The 25,876-nt window shown below is 36.9% G+C and overlaps 1 protein-coding gene across 2 annotated transcripts in view; it reads right to left on the reverse strand.

Moving 5' to 3' along the window:
• Positions 1 to 2,949: 2,949 nt before the first annotated feature.
• CNTN5 (contactin 5) overlaps positions 2,950 to 25,876 on the reverse strand; it is a 604,610-nt gene continuing 581,683 nt past the window's right edge. The window contains exons 21-25 of one of the 2 annotated variants that reach the window (XM_030945129.1): positions 16,435 to 16,544; positions 9,351 to 9,537; positions 8,781 to 8,893; positions 7,221 to 7,389; positions 2,950 to 5,599 (exon numbers count right to left, since the gene is read on the reverse strand). In XM_030945129.1, the coding sequence (XP_030800989.1) occupies positions 5,496 to 5,599; positions 7,221 to 7,389; positions 8,781 to 8,893; positions 9,351 to 9,537; positions 16,435 to 16,544 (683 nt within the window). In that variant the 3' untranslated portion in view covers positions 2,950 to 5,495. The remainder of the gene's footprint in view (positions 5,600 to 7,220; positions 7,390 to 8,780; positions 8,894 to 9,350; positions 9,538 to 16,434; positions 16,545 to 25,876) is intronic. The other variant, XM_030945140.1, reaches the window with a different exon arrangement.

Here is a 25,876-nt window from a genome sequence, read left to right on the forward strand (position 1 = left end):
CCCACCCATCCCTCTCCATACACACACAAACCGTTTTTCATTTTGTTACAGGCCAAGGCAGGGGAAGGAAGGAGGGGCTGCCCAGAAATTTGTAGGACAGAGTGAAGTATTGCTTTTTCATTTCTGTAACTGGAGCAAAAGGGACACTCAATGCACCATGGATAATTCAACTTTTACCAGTATGACTTAAAATAAAGGTAGTATATCCAGAAAAAAAAATCAACAATTTGTTTCTGAGCCTTGTCCAAGTACTAATACCAGGCTTGAGTAGCCCATGCCCTACAGCCTGGTGATCAGAGCAGGACAGATATTGAGTTATTTTGCCTAAAGCATATGTGAAACTTGTTCGTAATTAGAGCAAACATACATCTAAAACATCATCATCTAGCATGATGCTCTCCAAAATGATAGATTTGGGTGTATATACTACTTAAGAATAAGGGACTAAGTTATACAAAAGTAGGAAATTGAGCTGGGGCTTCTTTTCCAAGTTATTCAGTCACTCCACATGACAAATTTTTAAAGAAATATCAAGAGAATTATCCCATTTTACTACCCCAGAAAGTCCCTTTTGCAGAAGATGAGATGGTGTCATTATGAAATGGAAATGCTTGTTCAGCCAGGGAGCAGAGCAATACAGCTTTAAGTAAAATTGTTTTTGCTTAAGCTTTGATCCAGGTATGGCTCAATTGCTTTCAGTATCTTTTTATTCAGTTGTTTTCTGTTATGGAAAGGGAATTGATGTATTTTCCCATCTTATTTTCTGTACAAAAAACAAAATATGCTGAACAACTTTATTTGTGATTAACACATATTGTGCTTGCCTTTGCTATTTATCTTGCTAACTGTATTTTTCAGGAGCACTCTCCTGTTTTTATTTTATAGTTTCTTTTAGAATTCATGAGTTTGAGCATAGAAGTGAAAAAACTCCCAACACCAAACCATACCAAAAGGGAGGATATTTTCCTCTAGCCTGAAATATTTATTTCATCATAATAAAAGATGAACCAAAGCATCCCATGCTTCTTTATCAATTCTTCTGATGACAGAGGTTTCTTATACATGCTGATGTGCTTAGCTAATAATCTGACAGCAGAAAAGTAGACCAGGAAGCATTAATAGCTGAATATCTAAATAATTTTGCCAGTTTGCACAAACAGCTGACCTGTAAGAATCTTACAATTGACTTGACAGCTGTAAGAAGTAATGTGAATATTGAAATTGTACAATTATCCATAAATTTCTCTTTCAGGCTTGTGAGGCTTTAATTTAAATACAATATCATTATCTTCTTTAAAGTATTAAAAATATGAACCACAGTAAAAACAAAGTCAGGTCTCTCTCTTTACTGGAACTGAGAGAAAAGTCTTAGAGCAAACACAGGACCTGTATTTTTGCAACCAGTCTGCCTGCCAGCATGCTTAGTAAGGCTGTTTGTAATAGCCTAAAGCCAACTAACCTGTTGTAAGAAGATGCTGTTCATTTTCTCTTATCCTTGACATTGTTTCGCTCAAAAGTACAAAAAGTAATTAAGAAGTAAAACATATTTCATCTTCAGAGGAACTGCAATCATGGCCACAACAGGGCAAGAATGGGTTGCAGTTTGGTAGTAGTTCTGATAGGATATGGATTTTCAATATGCATAGTCCTCCATGTCAGCAAAATCAGATCATTACAGTTTTCTGTGACATTCATAACTAATTTAATGGAAGTCCTGATATAATATGCCATTTAGTCCATAACCATTTTTTAATTGAAGTCTCAGTCCAAATGACTGTGGCAATCTATTTTTATTTTCAGTATGGGCTTTTTGACTTCACACTGTGTTACAAAGTCATTTACATAAATATGCATTTCATAAAGGACTGATTGGGGATTATTAAGAGCTCAAATCAAACTAACAAAAATGTTTGCTATAATTGGGTTATCCATTGTTCTGTTTTTTTCTTAAAAGAATATATGTATTTTTGAAAGATATTCTATTGTGGTTAGCCACACAAAGTATTTCAAGGATAAGACAAAGCAACTAAACTTTTCAATTGAACATGACATGACCACACTGTGCTTCTGTACCTCCACAGACATGGGGTACAAGTGATGCTTGACAGAACGTTACAGAGAGGTCCCAGAAACAATGTAATTTTTCAGTACATTGAGGATTGACCTTGGCGAACTCCTTATAAAGCTTTTCTTTTCATGGAAATCATAGAAAGGTTTAAGTTGGAAGGCACCTTAGAGATCACCCAGTTCCAAACCCCTGCCATGTCAGGGACACCTTCCACTCTCCCAGCTTGCTCAAAGCCTCATCCAACCTGGCCTTGAACACTTTCAGGGGTGGGGCATCCACAGCTTCTGTGGGAAACCTGTGCCAGAGTCTCACCACCTTCCCAGGAAAGATTAGATTTCCCTAAAATCTAATATAAATCTCTCTTCTGTTCATGATTTTTTTTTTAAGGCAGAGAACCTTTATCTCTGATGCTAAATTGCAGATTTACATTGCAATTTTCATTAGGTGTAGTTTCATTTTGAGAATTCAGGCCTTCTTTTACCTTTCAGATATTTAGCTGTAAAAAAAATATTTACCTAGGAAATCCAAAATTTAGGTGAAATTGAAATGATGTCAAAAATTATTTGATTTTAATGGCCACCTTTTCCACATTCACCATTTCAGGTTCATCACTTTTTTCTTGACAACAATGTAATTTAAAGGTTCTTGCAGCTGCAAACCAAATCATTTTGTCACCTTGAACTGTACGAATATAACTGAGGAGATGACAGGAGATGAGATAAAAGTCAATAAAAAGAGAATAATTTATTAAAAAGATCTAATGTTACAAGAACAGTACACAGAAACTATTATATTACTGTGTCTTCCACATTGTATATACCATTATATATAGCATATATACAGATTGTATACAATATATCTAACGTTTTGATATGGGCCATGACAGCAACTTTCTTTTGGTCTGTGTAACAAGGTTTCTTTCTAATAATTAATTTTTCTGAACAGATCCTGTGACATTATACAAAAATACAGTCTCCTCAGTGACGCCAGACTGCACTATTACAATCTTTTACATGAAAAAGGAAAAAGCTTTCCCTTGCAACTAAAAATGTCATGATAAGGAAACATCTTCTACAAAGTAACAAATAGGTAATACATAGGTACTTAAACATTTAAAACATGTTTATTAATATATTTAAGATGCAAAATACATATTCTGTTCATGTTGAATATAAAACATACCTCCTTTTGTCCCTGCAATACAACTACATTACCTGATGGTATGTTCAATATTTCTATTTGTATCTTCAGACTAGAGAGGGAGATGTGTCTAGATGGAGCTCTGTCTCCTTATCAGACTTTTTTTTCTTCCTATAAAGCATATCCATTTATTGTTATCAGAAAGTTTAACCAAATGCCACCAGCAGTGAATGCAGCCTTTTTGAATACTCTGAAATGAACTGCATTGGCAAGCAACTGTATAAAAAAATAGAGGAAATTATGCATAACTAATTTATAAAATAGCCATTTGACTTTTTGGTTCATCACTTTATTCTTATTTATTTTAACATTTTGGCAGATGATGGATTGCTGATGTAGGCTCTCTGCACAGTAGCAGTGCTGCAGTTTTACAAGGGACAGCAGGTAGTAGTTTTCTATGAGTTTGCTCCATCAGCAATGTACTTTACACCTGCCTGTCTTTGATCTCAAAGGCTTTTCCAGAAGCAGAGATATAGAAGGCCTCTTTCTATATATCTAAAGTCAATTCTTAGCTATCTATCCTGCCTTTGTTTTCTGAGCAACATGGTGACTTAAATGATTTTGAAAACCATTTTTTAGAAAATTATTTAAAATATTAGTGGGTAGCAAAGATTTAAGTTGAACCTCCTCTGAAAAATTTTACTGATAAAATATTCAAAAGCAAAAATATTTAGTCATCGTCAGTTTTTACCTTCTTATCTCTGTTGTGCTTTCTTGCTTACTGTTTTGAAGCAGCTGAGAAAGAGCACAGTTGCAGTGTATTGTCTAAATGCCAAAACTTATTTTTCTAACACTGGAAAAATAATAGCATTTTGAATTGGGAACCCAATTCAGCTAAAATAGGTTTTCATGAAAACCCTTAGAGGGATAGACAACTAGAAGAACATGCTATTAGGGCTTTCATGTTAACCATTTTTGACTTGATTCTTCCCAGGTAGTGCAATGTTTTTCCTAGGCATGGTCCTCAGATGTGTTAGCAAAATGCTGCCCTTCATAACACTGTGCCCACCATGATTGTACAAACATGCACACCATCTTCCCTTGGAGTCATTTTTCCTCAGGTTCCAGTAGGTGGGAAAGCCTTCCAATGTAGAAAAATTGTTCAAATTGTCTATTGAGTAAAAAATTGTCTGGTACAGGAAAAAATGGGGATTAGAACTGATATCACACAGTACCTACAAGAGTAATCTCCAGTGAGATATAGAAATAGAGCCAATTAGATAAATAATTGGAATGATGCTCCGTAGCACTTTTCCAAGTATTTTTTTCTCAGAAACAAAATTCTCCCAAATATATCCTACTGCAGTCTGTAGATACTTGGATAATGCCATTCTGAAAAGCATAGAATGCTAGCAGAAATTGGACTCAGAGGAAAAAGAAAGTTACAACTGAGAAGTGATTGAGAAAAGTTGGTTTATCTCCTTGCATTGCTTTATTTGTCCTCTTAATAGCTTAATGTGTATAATGTTTAAATGCCCAGTGGAATTTTCATTGTCATATGCAGTAGGAATTGATTTCTTATTTTCTACTGAAAATTCCATTGGACATAAAAGCTTGTGGTATTTGATAAAAACCGACTGGTTTCCTCCTAAGCTTCTGTTTAATAATTTTCCATTTACCTGGTAATAAAATAAATGGATTTTCTGCTCCATTTTGCTATGTTCTGGGGTAAGCTGTCTAGTATTTCATTGACAATTATTTTTGCTAAATGAATACATAGTATATATTTTCAGAACAAGTTCTTCTTTACTTTTGCTGAGGTCTTCGCATATAAACTGTTTTTGTTCCTTGTCAGTAGGAGCAACCAGCTGTATCAAACTTTTTTCTATATTTAAAAAAGGATTTATTTTCTCCAAATACAGGTGTACTGTACTAGATACCACCCTGTAATAATACATGACTGGGTTCACCAAATTTGAACATATTAAAAAAGAAAAATACATTTTAAAGAAATTACCTTTGCTTACAAAAGTTTATTACATACAATCTGCATATTTTTGGGCCAAGAAGGGTCTCCTCCCCAGAGGACTTTTTCAAATAAAAAGAGATAAAAACCTGATGAATTATTGACCGTGTCTCCAACACTTCTCTAAGTGCACCACAGGCATTTTGATGGGTCTTTAAGCTTTAGCTTGGGTTTTCAGTTTCTCCACGGACATAAAACTCCATCCCTTGGTGTCATCAAGTTAAAGCAAACAAATAACAACAACAGCAAAGTCTGCAGCCTTCACCATGAGGCTGAAGGTACCATCAGTGCCAAAAGCAGTGTTATAGAGGATGAGGAAGTAGACAACACATGTAGGGTGGACTGAGCACTTGTTACTTTCCCTCCTGAAATGAAAAGCAAAATAATTAACAAACAAACGATGCAAATGGTTCTCAGTACATTTAGATATTAGCTTTTGCCCAAATTTATATTCTTTTACCCTCAGCATAAGACTAATTTTAAGTCAATGTATTACTGTGTGAGAACTGCAGATGCAAAATGGGCTCCATACACAGGCGGGATTTTGTGATGATACCTACAGCAACTCGCATTCTGGATCCTCATATTCAGTCTGAAAATTAATAGGAAATTCCAAAAGGATATATGGTTTTGTGTCTTAATCTTCAAAAAACCATTAGGCTGCAGAAGCTGCCCTGAATCACAAATTTTTGTCACAGAACAAGGAATGAAAGCTAGCCCTTCATCCCTAGCCTTGTCTAGACGAAAAAGGGGTCTTTGGCCCATTGGTGCAGTGTTCATTTTTGATCACATCACAGTCTTATATTCCCCTTACATGCTAAGGGGAAATGCACTCTGGGGTAGTAGCGGCAACAAGATGAGAAAAGAACCAGACTGGATTTCTTTGGACAACAATTGTCCTCAATGAAACAAATGTGATATGCATAGTCTAATTAGATGGAGGACTTTGTGGCCTAGAATTATGATATATGAAAGAAATATCCCATGAGGTAGGGATTAGTGTCTTCTGCATTCTACTGTAGCACTGCAGTTTGTGACCAGACTAGAGCTAAAATTGGAGTTCTAGACTGAAGTTTCCGGGTCACACCTTTTTGTTAGTATTCCTTAAGGACCAAAAAGCAATATTTAATAAAATTTTAAAAATGTTATCAGAAGGTTATAATTAAAATGCCTTGTTGTGTTTAGGCAAAGATTACGTTATTTCTTTGTTCTAGTCACTAATCCTCCCATCCCTTACTTACCTGTGTAATATTGATACTTTACATTCTTTCAACACATCACAGTAACTGAGGAGAGAGCATCTAGACATCAAAATTTGCCTAATGAAAACACTTTAATACTGCTATAAGTTAATAACGAAATAGCAATAATTATGCAAGGGAGTGACTGGAATTTACAGAGAAATGCAGCTTCTTCTCAAGGAGGTACATGCACAGGTGTCAGGTACCTAAAATCTATGGCACTTTAGCTGTGTTACACCTCTGGTGGTACAGAATGGTACAGAATGTTGTGTGTATCCCCTAAGTCCCACAACACATCTGCCAGCTCTGTTTGGCATGCCTTAGGACATTGCAGATGTCCTTAGGTGCTCATGTCTTAATACTAAATTCAGAAGATTAGCTGAATTGCTGTCAAGGCTCCACTGCTGGTCTCTGTGGATTGCATGCCAGCTGACTTTATTGCTGTTTGAGACACTAGCGCACATATAAACATCTATATCTCAGGTAGGTTTTTAGGTGTTATCCTCAAATGGGAGAGATTTCCTATAAATCATCTTTGTTCATCAGCTTCACATGGTTGCCTCAGATGATCTTAAACATCCCATGTGTCACTGGATACCTTTGTTTCTAAAGAACTAAAGACTCAGATCAATGATTTTATTTAATAGCTAAAGAATTATAAGAACATTGTTTTTCTGGTAGAGAATAGCAGAGTTAATAAGCATTGCTTTCATCACCACACTTTCAAATAAAAGTGTAACCTTACCTGAAAAAGATGGAACTCTGATCTGGGGACTTGCAGTCCCATCCCCTCCTTCACTGACTGCACAGACCTCAATGATGTAGACCCCAACATCAGGAAGAAGTACCACTGCAGAGGTTTTTTGTGTTTCTATAACTTGGCTATTGCTCTGGCCCTCTTGCCGAAATAACACCTGTGGTGGAGAAAGAAGATAGTGGTCACAGTGATCATTGAAGCTCTGTACCAGACATTTTGTGTAGATAACACAGTCATCGCAATGTTAACTGTTTCATGCTTTCATTAGGGATTTCTTGACATTGCATTTGAACAGACTTCGCTTTTACTCTTCCCTTTCTGCAGTGGCTTCAAAACAGTAATAGCAAAATATTATAGAGATTCATGAATGTGAAAGGACATGGATTGTGCCTAGAGCAAAGACAGAGGACTTGCCCTCTTTAGCATTAGGTGTTGTACAACTTTATCCCCAAAATTTAAAAGTTTATTTTGAGTTCCATTTGATTCAAATTCTTGTCCCAAAGTTCCTGTTGATATTCACATTTTTGGCTCAAGAATCCAACTTCAAATATAAGGAAAATAGCCTGAATAATGTATTTACTGTGTTTACCTTCCTGGCTAAATCAACTGACAACAGCTCAGATCTGTCCCTGCATTTCCTGTGAAACTCAATACAAATTTATGGTATGTGGGAGGAAAGCAAGTCAGCACGTAGCTGTCTTTTTGGTATTTCTGCATAAGAGTTTCTGTTCCCAGAGAAAATTGAAAAGGTCAGAGAGGTGTGAAAGACCAAAGAAGTCAACTCTACTATTTCAGAATATCAACTATTTTGATAAAGGTTAAGACAGTTTCTGGTTTATTTGAACCATTTTATGCTTTCTCAGTGATATTGCCTGATGCATCAGAGGAGATATGAGAATGTAGTCTATAGAAATGATTTGATATGGACTCCAAAAAAACCCAGACTCCACACTTCTTTAAAAACACTGAAATCATTCTACTTTTGTTTAAGGTATTGCAGTGAATTCTGATTTTATGACTTGTTATTTAAGTGTTAATCTGGACTTTATTCTTTAAAACTTCAAAACTTTAAATCCCAGATATTACCATCACTGCTGTTGACCATCACTAACACGATCACAAAACAAACTGAAGTACTTGTGTTTCTGCTAAAAAAATATTAATTTTATTGTAAATTAAAGATATCTCATTATTCTGCATTTTTCTAAATCCTACTGCAAACACAGTTGAAATGAAGAGGTATTAGGAATTTCATTGCAGTCTGATATTATTAATAGCCACTGCTGACTCAGAGAGGATGGACTGACCCCCTGAGATAGAGGGGAGTCAGATAGAGTTTGTCATTTGAAAATCACAACACAAAAATATATTGGGACATTTCTCTGATTTTAATTTTATTTATTGCTTCTCACAGTGAAAGCTGTTTGAAGACAGTATGTAGAGAATGCTTCATTTGCACAGAGAAAAAAGAAAGGGAAAAAAGCCAACAAAGAAGAGGAACAATTGCTTGGAAGATAGAAAAGTGAGCCAGGAAAGGGAAACACTAACCTTGTATCCCATTACATCAGATTCATTAGCTAGAGGTCTGACTGGCTCCCACCCAAGAGACACATGTGAGCCATCCTGTATCCACATAATATTGCCTGGTGCTTGGCTGGGAGCTGAGGAAAAAAAAGCCAAAAATAACATGTACATACATATATTTTTATAGGTAGTTTATTTAAAAACAAAATAAAAGTATTTTAATTTTTCATTATATTTAAAACTGGTAATGTTACCAGGCTTCCCACTCTAGATGGAACATTAAAGATTTTTTTCATCAGTAATATCATTTTGTAGATTATAGTGTATTTATTCCACCCACTCCATAAATTCCACAAAGCTTATGGACTTGAACTCTTTTCTCTCCCTTTGTACAAAATGCCTTGTTTTCTAGGAAATTAACCTTTGTTATGAATGCAAAGTCATATTAATTACTTTCTAAACATGAAAGCAAAGCCATGAATGAAAGCTATACATGATTCCTGACTGTTATACACTCTTAATAAATAAGAATCTAAGGGAACAGAGGTTGCTCCCTGATTTCTTCCTTTTAGCAAAGGTACTGACATTACTTACGGGATTTTTTGGTTGCTGCATGCACAGTGGTGCTAGGTGGTCCATACCCTGCAGCATTGTATGCCCTCACTGTTAGGTGGTATAATGTGTTTCCTTCTAATCCTGTCAGGAGGACGGATGACTCATTTCCCTCTGTTTTGACCTTTTCTGCTGCTTCTTCCTGCTGCATGTCCTTCCAGTAACCAACCTGCCAACAAGCAACCAAATGAAGGATTTATATAGGCACGTGGCAAGCTCATGCCGCCTGATACTTGTGCTTGTTACCCTGTGGAAGGTATTTTTGCCATTTATGCCTTTTTTTGATCATCAGACCCCTTTAAGCATATGGGATTTGCAGCTTGACCTCAAGCAATTCAGTGCTCTCTTCTCCAAAATGGCAAGACATGGAATATTGTGGTGTGACCTGGAGCACATGGAGTAGCTGCGTACCAGAGCAGGTTATTATAAGACAGAAGAGGAGAGGGTCAACTTTGTCAGGGAGAACTCATCATTGAAGGACACCATTCAAGGAGAACTCATCCTCTGGTAGGTCACCAGAATATCTGTGTTCACCCTGGAAAACTCTGACTGCATCATTTAAGTGTTGTGAGGAGTATTCTCCTCCTGGTCTGGAGAAACAGACCCAGGAGATTTCTTATCAGTCCAATGAATAGGCAATGAAAGAACAATGATGGAAATATTTCAATCATTTGAAAAATCTGAACAGAAGAAAAAGGAAATGGATTCAATTTTAGTTCTTGGACATAAACAGGTTTCTGGTAAATGAAGTTTTGATAGTATGTTCATGCTCTTCATTTTCAGACATAAAATGAACCTCTAAATGATCTTTGGTGGTTATTCTCTAGTATTTTAAAATTTATCATCATCTCAAAGAGGTTATAAAGCTGAGCTGAGAATTTGGTTAGTCTTTGTCCTAAGGGACCAAGCACTTCCAGGGTGTAAGTAAAGAAAATGTATCTACGCGAGCTACACAAGTAAGGCAATTCTCATGGGGCCCTATTTTGACTAACAGGAGATGTCACTAAAATGCCATTCAAAGACCTATACTCAGCTTACTCTTATTCATGCTGAGACCTACTTGCTTTTCTTCCACATTTTGACCTTTTGCGGGAAGCTGGTTATTCCTTAATAAGTTATTTACATTGTATCAGGATAACACTTCTTCTGAGAAAAAAAAGGTCAGAGGCAAGACAGAAGTCTTGAGAATGTCTCCCAGGAAATGGTGAACCAAAAAAACCCCAAGAGGTTCACAGGAAAATAAGACCAATGAGCACAATGCTGACCTTTTATAATTGCATTAGGACTGCCATAAAAAAAAAAGACCTGGTTGCAAAAATATACATTTGAGGTCCTATCTTCGCTGGACAAAAGTGCCTCTGTTAACTTTGATTGAGGGTACATTAGTTTGTGTCAGCTCACAGTCCACTCTTTCAACTGTAAAATTCAAGTATTAGTCTTTTGTGTGTATGCTTGCATTATCTCATGTTAAAATGCTGTTGCTTTAATTCTTAGATCAGTTACAGCTCAGTTCACAAATCTAGCTGCAGTCACCACTCGTTCTGAAATAAGTGTGATTCACTGAGGTATTTTGCTGGATGAATACTTGACCAAAGCTACTGATATCTGAAATAACACCTATTCAGAGTCAGTTTTCTTTTCTTCAAAAGAAAATGGAATCAATAACCTTTTATTCAGATCCTATTATTGAATCTCCAACGCTTATTATCTCTTGGACAGTCAATTTCCTTTCATTTTACTTGTGATGCATCTTTACAAATTTGGTGCTATGATGGTGAGAACTGCACAATATTGACCACTGTATGAACAGGCAGTGAGGGGAACATGTGTCCTGGAGACCCTATCATCCAGACACTGCAGTCTGCTGAGGGTCCAACAAGAAAAGGGTCAGAAAGGAAAAGTGGGATGACTAAGCTTACGTAGGTGAATAGTAGGAGGGGTGGAAATGCAGCTGAAGCTTTTCTCCTTTTTCTAGAAGGCCAGGAGCAAAATTACAAGTAGCTGTGTTTATTCACAGGACACATCATGTCTCATGTCTCGAATGAGATGTTCATTAATTAACTTTGATCTCTTTCTCTTTTGGAGGGGGGGAGGGGGTAACACATACATCTATTTGGTGATGACCAAAGGAAATAAAAGAAGAAGTAGTTATAAAACAAAAAATTATTCCAATGATTGTTGACTGAGGTAGATCGTGTGGGGATTTACATTGATTTGAACTGAAATTAAGATACTTCTGATGTTTAAAAGTGAGAGACATATATCTTGAAATAGAGGGTTTGCTTATTTACACTTCTCTGCATTTGCTGGTTCTTTTTTAAATCTTATTTTCTGTAACTTTAGTTTAAACTTCTCAGGAGGGATCTATAACACAGAACAGGTTTTCATTAATGATAACATTGACTATTGATAACAGCATGAAGCATAAATCATAAAAAGTAGCCCATATTTGAAAACTGAAAGAAAAAGGGGAGAAGAAAGCATTTTTAATCTGTTTAATGCATTCTAGTTTGCAAGGTTTTGCATTTTTTCTGGACTTTCTGTTGTTTTTAGCCAAAGAATAGTAAACTTGGATACCTGATTTCCAGAGACCCTCCCTTTGAACTGGAGAGGAGCAACCTGCTTTGCTCTTATCATGGGTCGAGTAATAGTTAAAAGCAAATCTTGGTTAAAAAAAATAATTTCTGTCTAAAATTCTTCTACCTTTGATAGTTGCAGAACACTTCCTTGAAGTTTTAAGTTAAAAAGCATCTTAAATGCTTTTTTCCCTAAGTTGGAGCATCCACTCTTTTTCCCTAAGTTAGAGCATCCACTCTTTTCCCTAAGTTGGTTTCTAGGTTATACAGTCTTCATCATAACTTAATTGGATTTAATTGCAGGTCATCTTCACTAAATGCAGCAAAATCAGAGTTACTGGCTGGATATTGTTTCTGCTGACCACAGAAAATTAAAGCTACAAATTAAGCATATCAAGTAAGAGTCTAAATTAAGTAGAATTTCTGTCTTGCTTTTCCAGGCTATGATTAAAATATCCATATGCTCTTTTTTTAAAATTACCTCAAGATGTACTTAACTAAATAAAACAAAAAAAAAAAAAATCAAGTACCATGCAGATAAAATTATCTGTTCCATTATAAAAACAGATAATGTGCAACTAAGAAGTAGCAAAATATTGAGTAATTCTCCTTGAAATGCCATAATATGGTTTTATTAAATAAATAATGTAATAAGCCAAGTTATTATGTCAAGTAATCCTCTCTGAAAATGACACTCAATATTTTTTTCATCTTTTATATTTTTGTTATTTTTTGATTTTGTTTATTTGTTTGCTTCAAATTGATCTTTTGATTGTATTAACCCAGCTCCTATCCCTTAGAGGAACTCCAGCAAAAAGACATGAGATTTTTCATTTATACTTAAGTATTAGCCTTGTCTTTCTGGAAAAGAAAAAAGAAACCCAAAATATCTTTTCCAGTCAGTAATTCTTCCTGTTTTCCTTCCTTACCAGTAGTGAACAAAAAAGAAAATATTGCCTCAGGCTCAAATAGATTTTATAACCTTCAGATTCCAAACAATAAGTATGAACAACACACTATATTTTTCCACAATTCTGACAAAGTTTTTGAGCTGCTTCTATTTTATCAGACTTTAGCTGGCATATATTTAGTAAGGTCGAGTGGACAGCTGACAAACCTGTACTGAAGGCAGGAATAATATGTGCTTTGGAAGATGCAAATGAGGGCAGCAAACCTTGCATAAAACTCATGTGGCATAACAGTTAACACTGCCTTTCAAGGATGCCAACGTGAAATTGGACAAGTTCCTTTGCCTTTCATTACTCCTTAGTACAAAGTGCAAGCAGGGCCACAGTGAAAGTGGGTCACTGTGAACTTGTCCACATTTAGTAAATATTCTGTCACTTTGGTTGATTAAAGCCCAAAAATTCAAGAGTTGAGAAAATAGCTGCCCCTTTTATAATGCTGTTGCCAAAAGGCCAGAAATGTGAAGACTGTGTAGGAGGTTGTCACTGCTATGATGACCGCAGCCAGAATACGAATTGAGACATGAAACAAAGTGGCTACTCAGATTGCTTTGCATTCAGATTGAACCAAAGGCAACCCTTTACCCACAATAATTCTACGTTAGGAAACAAATAAAAAACAACAAAAAAGGATAATTCATCCTTTTATCAAAATTACTGTGTTTCTGTGCATTATCTCTTTGCTGTTTGTGGATTAAAGGAGTACTACAGGCTTTGTTTTCCACTGCAGTGAACAAATGATGAACTTTCAGAACTGGTTTTGAAATTAAGAGTTTTCCCAACAAGTGAAAGAAACTCTTAAGAAAAAAAATAATATGGAGAACATAAAGCTGTTCTGTACTTCTGGGTGTTTTTTTGGGGGGGTGGATTTTAGCCCTACATGGACTCCTTTGCTTTGGGCACTGTGGGGTGCTTTAAAGACAGACTGTCAGTATGTTAGGAAAATTGGGCTGATAGTGTGGGCCTAGTGCACTAAAGTGAATATTATAATGCACTGACTCACTGTACTGATCCTATAAATCATTACCTCCTTTTTGATGAAATCCTTCCCAAAAATGGAATTGAAAAGATCTAGCAATACCATCTTTAGAAGTTATTCTCTCCTGCTGAATTGTGCATTTACTTTTATGTTTACTGAGTAAGTGCTGCTCTGATTGTAATCATTCCTGTGAGGATGGAGGAGAGTAAATTTCTCCATGGAAGATTTGTCTGCTAGAAAGTGGGCAGAGGAATTCTGGCTAAATGAACAAAGATGGAAAGAGCAGGATGGCTTTGGTTAGTATGGGGAGGAAAAAAATATCCTCATCTCTCCAGATAAAAGTAGTACCTTAAAAGGTATTACTAATTAGGAGGCTCCTCTAATTCCTTCATGGGAGGAGGTAAAATGGAGCAGTGAATTTTATTTTTTATACTTCATTTTTTTTGTTAGGTCAATTGCAGGTCCTTGGCTTGAAATATTTACTCTGTAATCTTCATGCTATAATCCTAAAATTGATGTACAGCAGAGTGAGGAGCCAAGTTATTGATAAGGTTCACTATTAGCAACTTCTCCTGTATTAATGGGCATTTTCAGATTTGTACCTGAGAAATCTGTGAGGGACACGGAGATGTAGAGACAGTATTGCTGTTTGTGTCAGAGTATGCCAAACTCCAAAGGTTTTGCATTTTCCAAGTGCAGAAGACCATGTCTGACATGAAGCAAGCCCACTGCCCTACTTGTAACAGCCATCTATTGCTAGGACACATCTGTAAAGCTAAGGGAAGTGTTATGCGACAAGAAAGTAAATGCAAAATCCATTCACATTATGAAAGGATAAGCTTCTAGGGAAATAAATTTCAATTTTACAGAGAAAATCTATATTTGATTTTAAATTATGTAATGCAAAGTTAATAGAACATTTTGAGAATCATTTTGATTGATGGAATGAGGACAAGAGTGAAAACAATAGATATAATTTAAAAGATGTTTAGATAGCTGAGGGAAAAAAAGCCAAACCAGACACCTTTCTGAAAAAAAAATGTGCAGCAGTAAGTTATTACAGATGATAAAAGACTGGTCTCAAGATTGAAGTCAGCTTAGTAACAAGTGGAACACTTCAACATGGAGAGGAATAGTATTTGCAAGATGAATATCATCTCCATCAGATACAGTTTTGTTGTCTTTAAAAACGGCATGTTTAAAGGTAAAATGGTCAAATATAACTTTTGCTGCATGAAGCAAGCTATGTGCAAAGGAATAGAAACATATTTAATGTAAGGAAGAAGCGGGAGAAAAGAAAAATGAAAGAAAACTGACAGAGGGTTAGCAGAGTTCAGCGTGCAGATGTAGGAGAGAAAAAGACCTGAACAAATGTTAGACCTGAGGGGACACACCAAAGTCACAGCCCATTTGCACAGTGCTAGATATTAATAGAGATATTGCTATCCAATACATCAGGATAGGCTACAGAAACAGATATAAAAAAAATATTCACTGGCTGCATCTGTGCTATGAGGTAAATGTGTTGTTGTGGTTGTGTCTAGCCAGCCGGAGGCTGAGCTGGAGAAGGTGCTGGCTCTGGTGCTACCCAAACACCTACATTTCCTTGCTAAGGCTATTGGTTACCGTCACCAGCCCCTGTGGTTGCCCAGACATGCTACCAGGGAGACACCCTGTGCTAGTAGATTATCCTTTGACACCCACATGATTGGTGTCTACCTCAGACCTACACGTTTACTCTCTTTTCAATGTGACTGTAGAAAATCGGGAATGAGTCAGCACTGTTTAAAGGTGTAAAGCAGGATGAATAGCCTTCATCCCAAAATCAGTTAATTTGGTTTAGCTAGACTATTTAATGAGGACCAACACAGCCTGATCCACAAGGTCAGGGTGGGTTGTGGTGGTAGCCCAAAAGAATAGACAGGTGTACTGCTAGATCTGAAGGGGTACAGCTAGACCTGATCTGCTCCTGGAGGTTTGGATTATAAACTGCATCCAAAGGTGCAAGGAAGTCCCTTGCCAGGGCTGGTTCACTCCCCCAGGTCAGGAAGGGCTGTCTCTAAGCAATGTCTTATTTATGGTCTGTGCAGCTGCTGCTTCCCTCCTGACATCCTGTTGTTACTGTCTGCCCAGCAGATGTCCCTCGGCCACTGTGGGATGAGAGCACATGGATGCAGAGGCTCCCTCCTTTCCCTGTGCTGATTGCTGTTGGTAAATAACAAGTTTGCCCTGGTCGCTTAGAGCTGGAAACAGTCAATACCTAATTTTCCCCAGCCTGTGAATGATGCATGCTGGGTCACTTGCAGTTCTTTCAGCTCTTTCTAAAGTGACAAAGAGATGTTATAAGAACTGGTGTTGAACAGTTTTCAAGCACAAATAAATAAAAAATGTTCCGGTCCTACAGCTGTGACCGTTGTTCCACAGCCAGTGGTACGTATGCTAAAACAAGAATAATTCCTATTGAAATTTCCCTACTGCACATGTTAACAGAATGCAACACTCTCAAAAGCAACAAGACTTCTCATTACGATATTCTGTGTTCATACCTCGAATCCCTGTGGTCTTCCTAGACTTTCTTTAATATGTTTCCACGCAACAAGAATCTCTGATACAGACAAACTCGTAGCTTTGACATCGATGGGAGCAGCAGTGGGTTCTGTATTAAGAAAAATTGAAACAATAAACCTCCACTGTAACAGCTTGTATTTATCAAAAACACTCTGCCTGAAACTGTCATTTACTTCCTTTATTCTACCTTAATACTCTCAAGAAGGTATGACACTTAGGGGAAACATGAAAAACTGAACAAGATGAAGAGATTATTATTGTTGTATTTCTTTATTTGTGTCATGCTACATCAATATCTCATCACTGATGATGGGTGCAGCAAACTGCGAAAGAATCTCTTGTTTGCGATTCTTTAAAAAAGCTTTAATGTTTGTATATGTGTCCCCTGCCTCCACATACCTTTCACAGCCCTAACTGCAGCAGTAAACAGAATATTCATTCTATTTGTGGCTTTTTAGTGCCATTCTGTCAGCTCAGGATGAGCAATGCCTTGCTGGGGTGCTCAGTCAGTCCTGCCCTGGGGCAATACTGAACAGGAAGTGATTGCCGGCACTGTAGTGAAATGCTATGTGAAAGATACTTTTTTTAAGACTATGTTATTATATCCCTGAAGTCAGAGGCATCAGTGTTAGGAATGCACCACCTTCTCTCTGCTGTGCAGCATTTACTGTTTTAGGCCTGGGGTGCACATTTTTATAAAGGCACCAAGACCTAATGTCTGTCCCTCCGATTACCCGTGTTTGTTTCCACTGGCCTTCTGTCTGTGCTTCTATCTCCATGCTATCCATAAAACACTCTGCAGTCCTGACCTCCTGATTATCTGGAACAGAGGATCCTTCCCGTCCTCCAGCCTGGCTGGGTGCCCTTTCGTGGTGCTGGGGTATGGCCAGGATGCTCACAGAAGGCTGTGGGATGCTTTACACACCACACTTGCCCAGCAGTGTTGTCACAGGCATTTTTGCCTCTGTACTTTCACATCAACAAATGCTTTATAGAGGCCCAGCTTCTTTCAGTGGTTGGGAAGTTGAGTAAAGGTCCCCAGATATTTGCCACGACAGGCTACTGAGCACCCAACCACTCAGTTGTATCACCTGTTACAGTAGTGGCAAGTGTCCAAAAATTGTCTCATATGAAATTGGGACATGAATCAAGGAAATCCTATGGATATTTTCCTTTATTACTTAAATATGACTGAAAACTTTCTTGAAGACAAGCTGTGGAGGCAAGGCTTCTACATGTACTGTGCAGTGCACAACAGGGCATTTCTCCACCTTTCTGGTGTAGTTCACTCAGCAAAAATGGAAATTCACATTCCCCTCTAGTCACAGAACCTGTGATTTCTTCCTTGGCCTAATGTTCCTCATTACATTTCTAATGTGTTGATCTGTTCCTGAAGGGCAGGCAGAGGTCTTGGTTTTATGCCACAGGGGAGACACATCAAAGAGCTTTCTGAAAAATGGGGTTTTGGGGACTTGTTTAACAGGGTTGCAGAAAAGCAGTCTCCTTACTGAACAGCCTGAGAAAAAATTACATATTTTTCTCAGTGATCAAACCACCTAATATGTAAGATACCTAATATCAATGTTGACTCATTAACTACTCTCCTTTCTCTGCAGCTGTTGCTCTGGCACTGCTGCCCTACAAATATTTTTGACACGGCTCATACAAATTTTTCATCCTTTTTGATGTCAGACTTTTAATGTTTGTTACACTTTTTTGATCTCTTTTTTAATTTATGTCTGAAGAAACAAAGTCAATCTGATGTGATACGAAGTGGTGTTTGGCAACGAGTATCACTAATAAGTATAAAATATGTTTGGAATTTTGTAGGTAATAAAGAATAAAAAATATGTTCAGGAATAGGAGAAATGATCTTTTGAATTCAATGCTGAAAGAATTGCATTATGAAGAAATATATTGCTTGTAATATCATTTTCTGTTCAACAGTTACATCCTGCTTTCCATTTTATGTACTACTAAGATTTGTGTGGCAAAAGCTATTTTCTAGTTTTTGTATTATTGAAGCAATTACCTTGTTGTCAGAAAAGATTGCAGTGGTATAAATAATTTGAGATGTACACAAAATGTTGGTTGGCAGACTTTACATTTTCTATAAATGCAGGAATAATTTTCTCTTCACAGCATTCACAAGGAGTGGTTTATATATTGCTTGAATAGAAACATAGAATATTTTCTGATATTTTTAAAAAAATGTTTTCAACAAATGGAGCAAAAATAGTTTGGATTTTTTTTATGTGAAGAAAATGTATTTCTCACATATTCAGAAAAAATTCACTGCAGTTTCACTGATATTAGGCACTGACAATTGTGTCCAGCAAAACAACAGAAATTATGTATTTGGGAATAAGATATAGCATGACTGTCTGAAAATTTTTGGAGCCTAAATATCGTTTTTTATTGATTCAGATATGATGAGGACCATATAATTTCTGGTGATATAATACAGTCTGTGGTTCACTCCAATGTCATGCTTTATTCTCTGTGTCTAAAACTAATGATAAATTTTATAGGTTCATTAGCTTTTTCTATTATGGTCACTGATGTTATAATCATATTATTTTCTTCAGATCTTGTCATTATGTTAAACCTATAGGTGTCTACCTAAGGTCATACTTCCTGAAAAAGGAAAAAAGTCTATCTTTAAGAGTCTCTTTAATAGTCCCTTCTTTGACTTAAAGATGCAGTACAACAAATTCTCATAAGGCTCTGTGCAATATCCATGAAACACTGTCCTTCCCTGTGCTGCAATGACACTTTAAAGAAACATGATCAATATGTAGGTTTTTGGGATGGCTGTAAAATGGCAAGACATACATTTGCACTAATTTCATTTCTAATGTTCAGAGAGGGAATCCTGAATTTTGACACTAGGAAGTAAAGAAAAGAATCAGTTACTAGCCCTCAGTGTGTAGTACCTCTTTACGACTGTAAGCTGATCTGTTTTCCTGAAATATTCATCCTTAAGGATTTCCACATGAAGTCCAAGAGCCTACTCAAATTTATGTTGTTTTCATTCTTCTGTGGAACAGAGCCTCAGACAGGACTACTCAACCACTTCATATCTGTTCAGTTCTTATTTTGATTCCAAAAAGAATTTTTACAAAATTGTCTTATTCAAAATTCAAGCTCTTATTTGAAGATAAGAACCTCAGTCTGAGCAATTGCATTATGACTGCAGGCAGTTCTTCATAGTTGAGATTTTGGGATTTCAGCCAGGATCTATTTCTGTGATAATGCCTCTCTGTGGAAAAATCCACAAGAGATACATTAGAAGGAAAATCAGGAAAAGTCATCCCTCTTATGTCAACCTATAAGTAAAGAAAGTGGTAGTATTTGCTTCCTTGCTAGAAATAGCCACATAGACTATCTTGCAAATCAGAGAACCTTTAGTGAACCTTTTCCATTCCTGAGAAATGGGGGACTCCACCAGATCTGCGGTGAAATGTCTCTCTGCAGGATATAGAACTTTCTCCATAATCTTGTGCTTAAAAGGGAAAAAATATCCAATTTCCGCAATCAGAAGAAACAAGATTACTGTTTCCAGGACAGACCTTTGGAATTATCACTTTTTCACAAGTGCTTTCTGTTTTCACCTTCTCTCTGACCAGTGTCTTTGCAGAAGACAAAACAGAGGAAAAATTAGAAGAGTATTGGAATGAGCTAGAAGTGAAGACCTCTGCCTTGAAAATTTTTGATGTAGTGCTGAAATACTATTTCTTGTTGGGTAGAACTTCTGAAACCTTCTCCTGCACACTTTCTCACAGTGTACATCCTGCTGCGACTCTCCATTCCCTGTGGAATAACCCAGATTTATTACACAGCAGAATGTCACCTGGGAATAAGGAGCTGCCTTATTCCACAAAGAATTTACCAGAGGAGTGTTGCCATCTTTATGAATATAAATGGTTTGTTTCCATGAAGTGACATAACAAAAAGAGCTACCCTCAGGATATGAGGAGGGGATGTGCCCATTATATTTATTGCACATTTGCTTCCCAGGGGGCTAGTGCCATTGATCAGAGGAGTGCTTAATAAGCTCCTGCATGTCAGGGTTGTGATTTCATTCCTTAAAAAGTCATTGGAGACAGCTCTAGCTGAGCTTTTACAGGATCTCTCCAGACAGATCATCTGGCAGAATCAGGAAATAACCCTCTGTAGTTTACAGCTAATCTGCCAATTAGTTTTGAGGTTCACCTAAACCCCAAGCAGCTCAGCTTTAGTTATGAAATGAATCACAGGACTTCAAGAATTTAAGATTTTAATTAAAGACATTGAGGCTGTATTCAAAGGTGTGTAATTGCATATCATTTCTTCTCAATGAAAAGAAAATAGCAATCTCTTTGTCTAAATATGGAGAAACAAAACCGCAGTGGCTTTTGTATGGTCCTTTGCCTTTTGGGTAACAGAGCTTTGGATCTCCATTGGCTCGATGAATTAGCACAAATCCACACAAAGCAAGAACAAAATCTCTGTGCAGTATCATTGCATCTTGTATGTATTACAGAAGTGCATCTGGGGTCCCTCAGGAGGTTTTAAACAGTAAGTGTGAGAGTCTTCAGGCTTTAACCTGTATTGCTCAGGGCTTTCTATTTCCTATATAGAAGTTTTTAGTAGTATTCACTACTCCATTTATCAAAATTATAGATCTTTCAGTTGTTGTGGAGATAATTCTGTCAATGCCTGAAGGAGAAATTAGATACTGAAATGAACAGAACTGATCCTGTATCACCCATTATGACAACCATTAACCAAAAAACCCTTTATAAAAGGCCCAACTCATCTTGAAACCAGTTGGGTTCCCAGAAACTTGTTTCTATTTCCTTTTATATTCTCATCTATTTCCATACTGTAGAGTACTCTAATTCATATTTATCCTCGTGCTTTTAGGCTGCATCTATACTTGTAAACTAAATGGGCACAGAGAGACAAGGCACCTCCCTGAGCATGGACAAACAGCTATCTGTGACATTATGCTGTTGTCATCATCCATGTTGACTCTGGGCAATTTGTGCTGCCCCAGGATGCGATAGTTTTATCAGAGTAATGCCTTGATGCAAATTAAAACATTTGAGTCTTTCTTATGTGTAATTTCTACCCCATATCCATGAGTAGACTAACAGATGAAATTTTATTTATGGTATATTTGAATAGCAAATTCTTCATTGTTGAATTTGGAAAGGGTTGAGTTTTTGACAATTGGCAATACCAGAAATTTTCACTACAGATATAAAAATTTTCACTTTCATGTTCTTATTAGCTATCCTGTCTATATAATCTTATTTATTTAAAATAAATGATAAATTTTTTCATTATTGTTTTCTGTTCCTTGATTATATTTAACATAAATTCCTTACTTCAAATTTTCATACCTTGTATACTTTCCTGACTTAAAAAAAATGAACCTATGAACCTTAAATTTTTGTCTATATTTGTGTTATTTTTATCCTTTTCATTACTTGGATTGCATTATGTACATTTTTTACTTATTCTGAATATCTTTTAGAGGGTACATCTATAGATCCTCAGATGTAATGTCCTGTCTCAGAAATATACCATTTCTTGCAGTATAAACTTCAAATATCTGTTAAATGTTTCACTTAGAGGCATTCCAAAACACTTATATTTTAGTTTCATCTGTTAATTCCAGTTAATAAAATAATTTCCTGCTTTTTAATGATGATGTGTACCACTGTTATTTGTTATGATCAGCTTTTCTATAGTGTCTTAATTATTCATCAGAACAAGGCTATTGTATTGTTATTTCTTCTCACTTAGTACTGGATAAAGAATCTGCTAATTAGCACAGCCAGAACACAAGGTCATTAGTCTTTACTAATTAGTTTTTACTATCCAAACTACTCTGAACAGCTAAACTTGCTGATAAATAACAGCATTCTTTAGTATTTTTCAACAATTAGAAATGTCTTTCTCAGCATCCAAATTGATCAGGGTAATGAGTAATTGACCTCTAGCTTGACTTCCAGCTTTTGTAATTGCCCTTTTCCAAAATTACGTGGAACCCAAGGTTATTCTGCTTTATCCAAACACTGATTTTTTATTTGCTGATACATTATCACATCATCAGCATGTTATGGCATCCAACTTCTTACTTTTATTTTGTCTTTCTTGTGTAGCTCATACTTTGTCTAGCCATGCTTGTTAAAGAAAGCCAGCCTGGCCATCGCTGTTATCAGCACAGCCTTTTCCATCTTCTTGCCATCATACCTTCACACTTGTATTTCCTTCTCCATTGCTATATTTGTGATTTCCCCAGTTTTCATTTTCCAGTGAATTAAGGCCATATACAGAGGGTGCATACAGTTTTCCCTGATACTGAAAGCTTGTAGTAGTAATTTTGGAATTCCTAGCACGTCAGTATTTAGGTGAAATGTAGTCATCAATAAAAGGAGGATGCATAAATGGTTATGGTGTAACAAACAGTGCTAATATTAGTTTTTTTCATTGCTTTATTTTCAGTGTCTAGTGCCTTTACAATGTATTTTTTCATCTGTGGATAAAATTCATCTGTACCTGCACTGAATTTCAGACCTGTTTTAGTATTTCCTAGCAAGAATCTGATACCTTATTTTCCTGACAGAAAGTATGGTCAGAAGATTTCTCTCTGTTTTGTTCATGAGCCTTTTCAGCCTCAGGCCTGCACACGGCAGCCTTTCTCCTGGCAGGTAGTCTAATTTGCCGTGCCCTCATGCCTCTTTCTCTTACTAAAGTTTTCCTTCATGTAAAGTTCAGGCTCATCCTTCCCTGCTGCTGGAAATGCCTACTGTCTCCTTTTGTTTGGCCTTCTTATTGAGGTAATTGTGCATCTTTTTTCTATCCTGCATCTTCTGAGCATAATCCTCATTCCCTCTTCAGAATTGCTTCCTGGTTCCCATCATCCTACTTAACATCACTACATTTCCTTTTAACATCATTCTATTTCCTTCTTTTCTCTCTGATTACTTGCTTTATTTCCTTCCCTATGTTTTCCATTTTCTTCCTTCAAACTTCCCTGCTGAATAAAGATACCTTTTCCAGAGAATCACACAAATATTTACTTTGCTTTTCTCCTTGGATTATATGTCTGGTTTTGTACAAACTTTTTTAACTGATTCTCCATTCTATTCTCTCTTCTCCCATTACATTCATCTGCACTTTTAGCTCCTGGGCAGTCTTTCCCATTAACTATATTCTGATGATGATTTTTATAAGGTAAAAAGACTGGTGAAAGAGGAAAAAGATCTTAAAGTATCTATGACCAGGTAGAATTTCTTTCCTCTTCAACTTTGGGTCACCACTGTTGTTGATGTTTTAGTGACCATTGGTGTAATTCTGTCTTCTAAGTACTTGTTGGGTCTATGTCCAGGTGGAGGCTGGTGACAAGTGGTGTCCATCAGGGCTCTGCCTTGGGACCAGTGTCCTTCAATGTCTCTATCAATGACATGGACAGTGAGATCAAGGGCACCTGCAGCAAGTTTGCAGATGACAACAAGCTGAGTGCTGCAGCTGACACACCTGATGGAGAGGATGCCATCCAGAAAGACCTGGGCAAGCTGTAGAAGGGGGTCTGTGGGAACCTCATGAGGTTTAACAAGGCCAAGTACAAGGTTCTGCACCTCACTTGGGGCAGTCTTAAACACAGAGTGGGAAAAGAACTAATTGAGAGCAGCCATAAAGAGAGTACCTTGTGAGCTGTCTTGGATGAAAAGCTGAACATGATCTGTCAGTGTGCACTCACAACCCATAAAGCCAATCATATCCTGGGATGCATTCAAAGCAGTGTGGGTAGCAGAGCAAGAGAGGGGATTCTGCCCCTCTGCTCTGCTCTGCTCTGCTGAGACCCCACCTGCAGTGCTGCATCAGCTCTGGGGTCTTCATCACAAGAAAGACCTGGACCTGCTTTAGCAAATCCAGAGGAAGGACATGAAGCTGATCAGAAGGCTGGAGCACCTCTCCAGACAGGCTGAGAGAGTGGGGGTTATTCAGCCTAGAGAAGAGAAAGCCCCAGTGAGAATGTCTAGCAATCTTCCAGTACTTAAAGGAGGCTTATATAAAAGGCAGAGAAAATTTATACTGCCACATAGTAACAGGATAAGGGGGAATGGATTTAAACTAAAAGAGGAGAGATTTAGATTAGTTGTTAGAAAGAAATGAACTACTGTGAGGTTAGTGAGACCCTGGAACAAGATGCCCAGAGAAGATGTGAATGTCCAGTCTCTGAAAGTGTTCAAGGCCAGGTCAGACGGGACTTTGAACAACGTGGTTAGTGGAAGGTTCTCTGCCCACAGCAGTGTGTTAAAATTGATGATATTTTAGGTCCCTTCCAACACAAATCATTCCATGATTCTATTATATGATCTGACTTAATAGACAGAAAAACATTAGCCGCCCTATTTATTTCTGAAAAAGTGCTCAGTGTTTTTGTCAAATTTCTGAGTTCTTTTACTTAGAAGGCAATGTTTGAAGCCTTTTGCCCCAGACAGAGTCACTATGCAATCAGAGGGCAGTCTATTGTGTTCACTGAGGGAACACCTTACTCAACACCACCTACCAAATTTCTTGCTTCAGAGCAACTCAGAGCTATCACCAAAGGGCTCTGAATGTGAATCACACAATATGATGTCGCAGTCATACAGAAGAAGAGATGCATTCATTCTTAATAAATGTGAGACTTCTTCATGGTTCAGAATCTGTCCCATGAAAACTGTTTTTTTTCCAGTGTGCTAAACAAAAGCAGCATGATTTAGACTTCCTTAGGCAAATTTGTTACATAATTAAACAATTGTAGATCCATTTGTAGATGTGTGAAAACTTGTAATATGTAACATAAAGTCTTAATTTTTAATAATTTTATCCTATTGCTTTCTCTAGCTGTTTACTGAGTGAATTGGATGTGCAATGAAAAGCAAGTAAGCTAAACTTTGCTGGATCACCCCTAGGACCATAATACTGTCAATTGTTATTTAATATCTGCTGTTCAATAGAAATCCTCGAAAAATTGTGCCTTCAATTGTTTTGCTCCTTAGGCATGACAGTCCATACCTCTTTCAAAACCAGTTCCCCATTTTCATAGCAAACTACAATGTCTATTGTCCTCAACCTTCATATTGCCCTGAATTTAGCCGTAAAAAACTGTTTCACTGCTCCATCAAATACTCAGTAAATTACCTTGTTTTTTACTGGAAGAAATATTTTTTAAAATTAATTTTGTACTGTAATGTCACAGCATCCCATATCTTTCCTTAAATAAGTCTTGTGAAATATTTAGGCCCATAGAATTCCTCATGTACAGACACAGAGGCTGAATTAGCAAAGCTGTAATGGATAGATACTTTCAAGTTACTGAATTCAAATCAGAAAACTGGTTTCTAGAGAAAGTTAATTTTAATATTCTATTAAGAC

The sequence above is a fragment of the Camarhynchus parvulus genome, chromosome 1 (assembly GCF_901933205.1).
Source record: "Camarhynchus parvulus chromosome 1, STF_HiC, whole genome shotgun sequence".
Taxonomy (NCBI): Eukaryota; Metazoa; Chordata; class Aves; order Passeriformes; family Thraupidae; genus Camarhynchus; species Camarhynchus parvulus.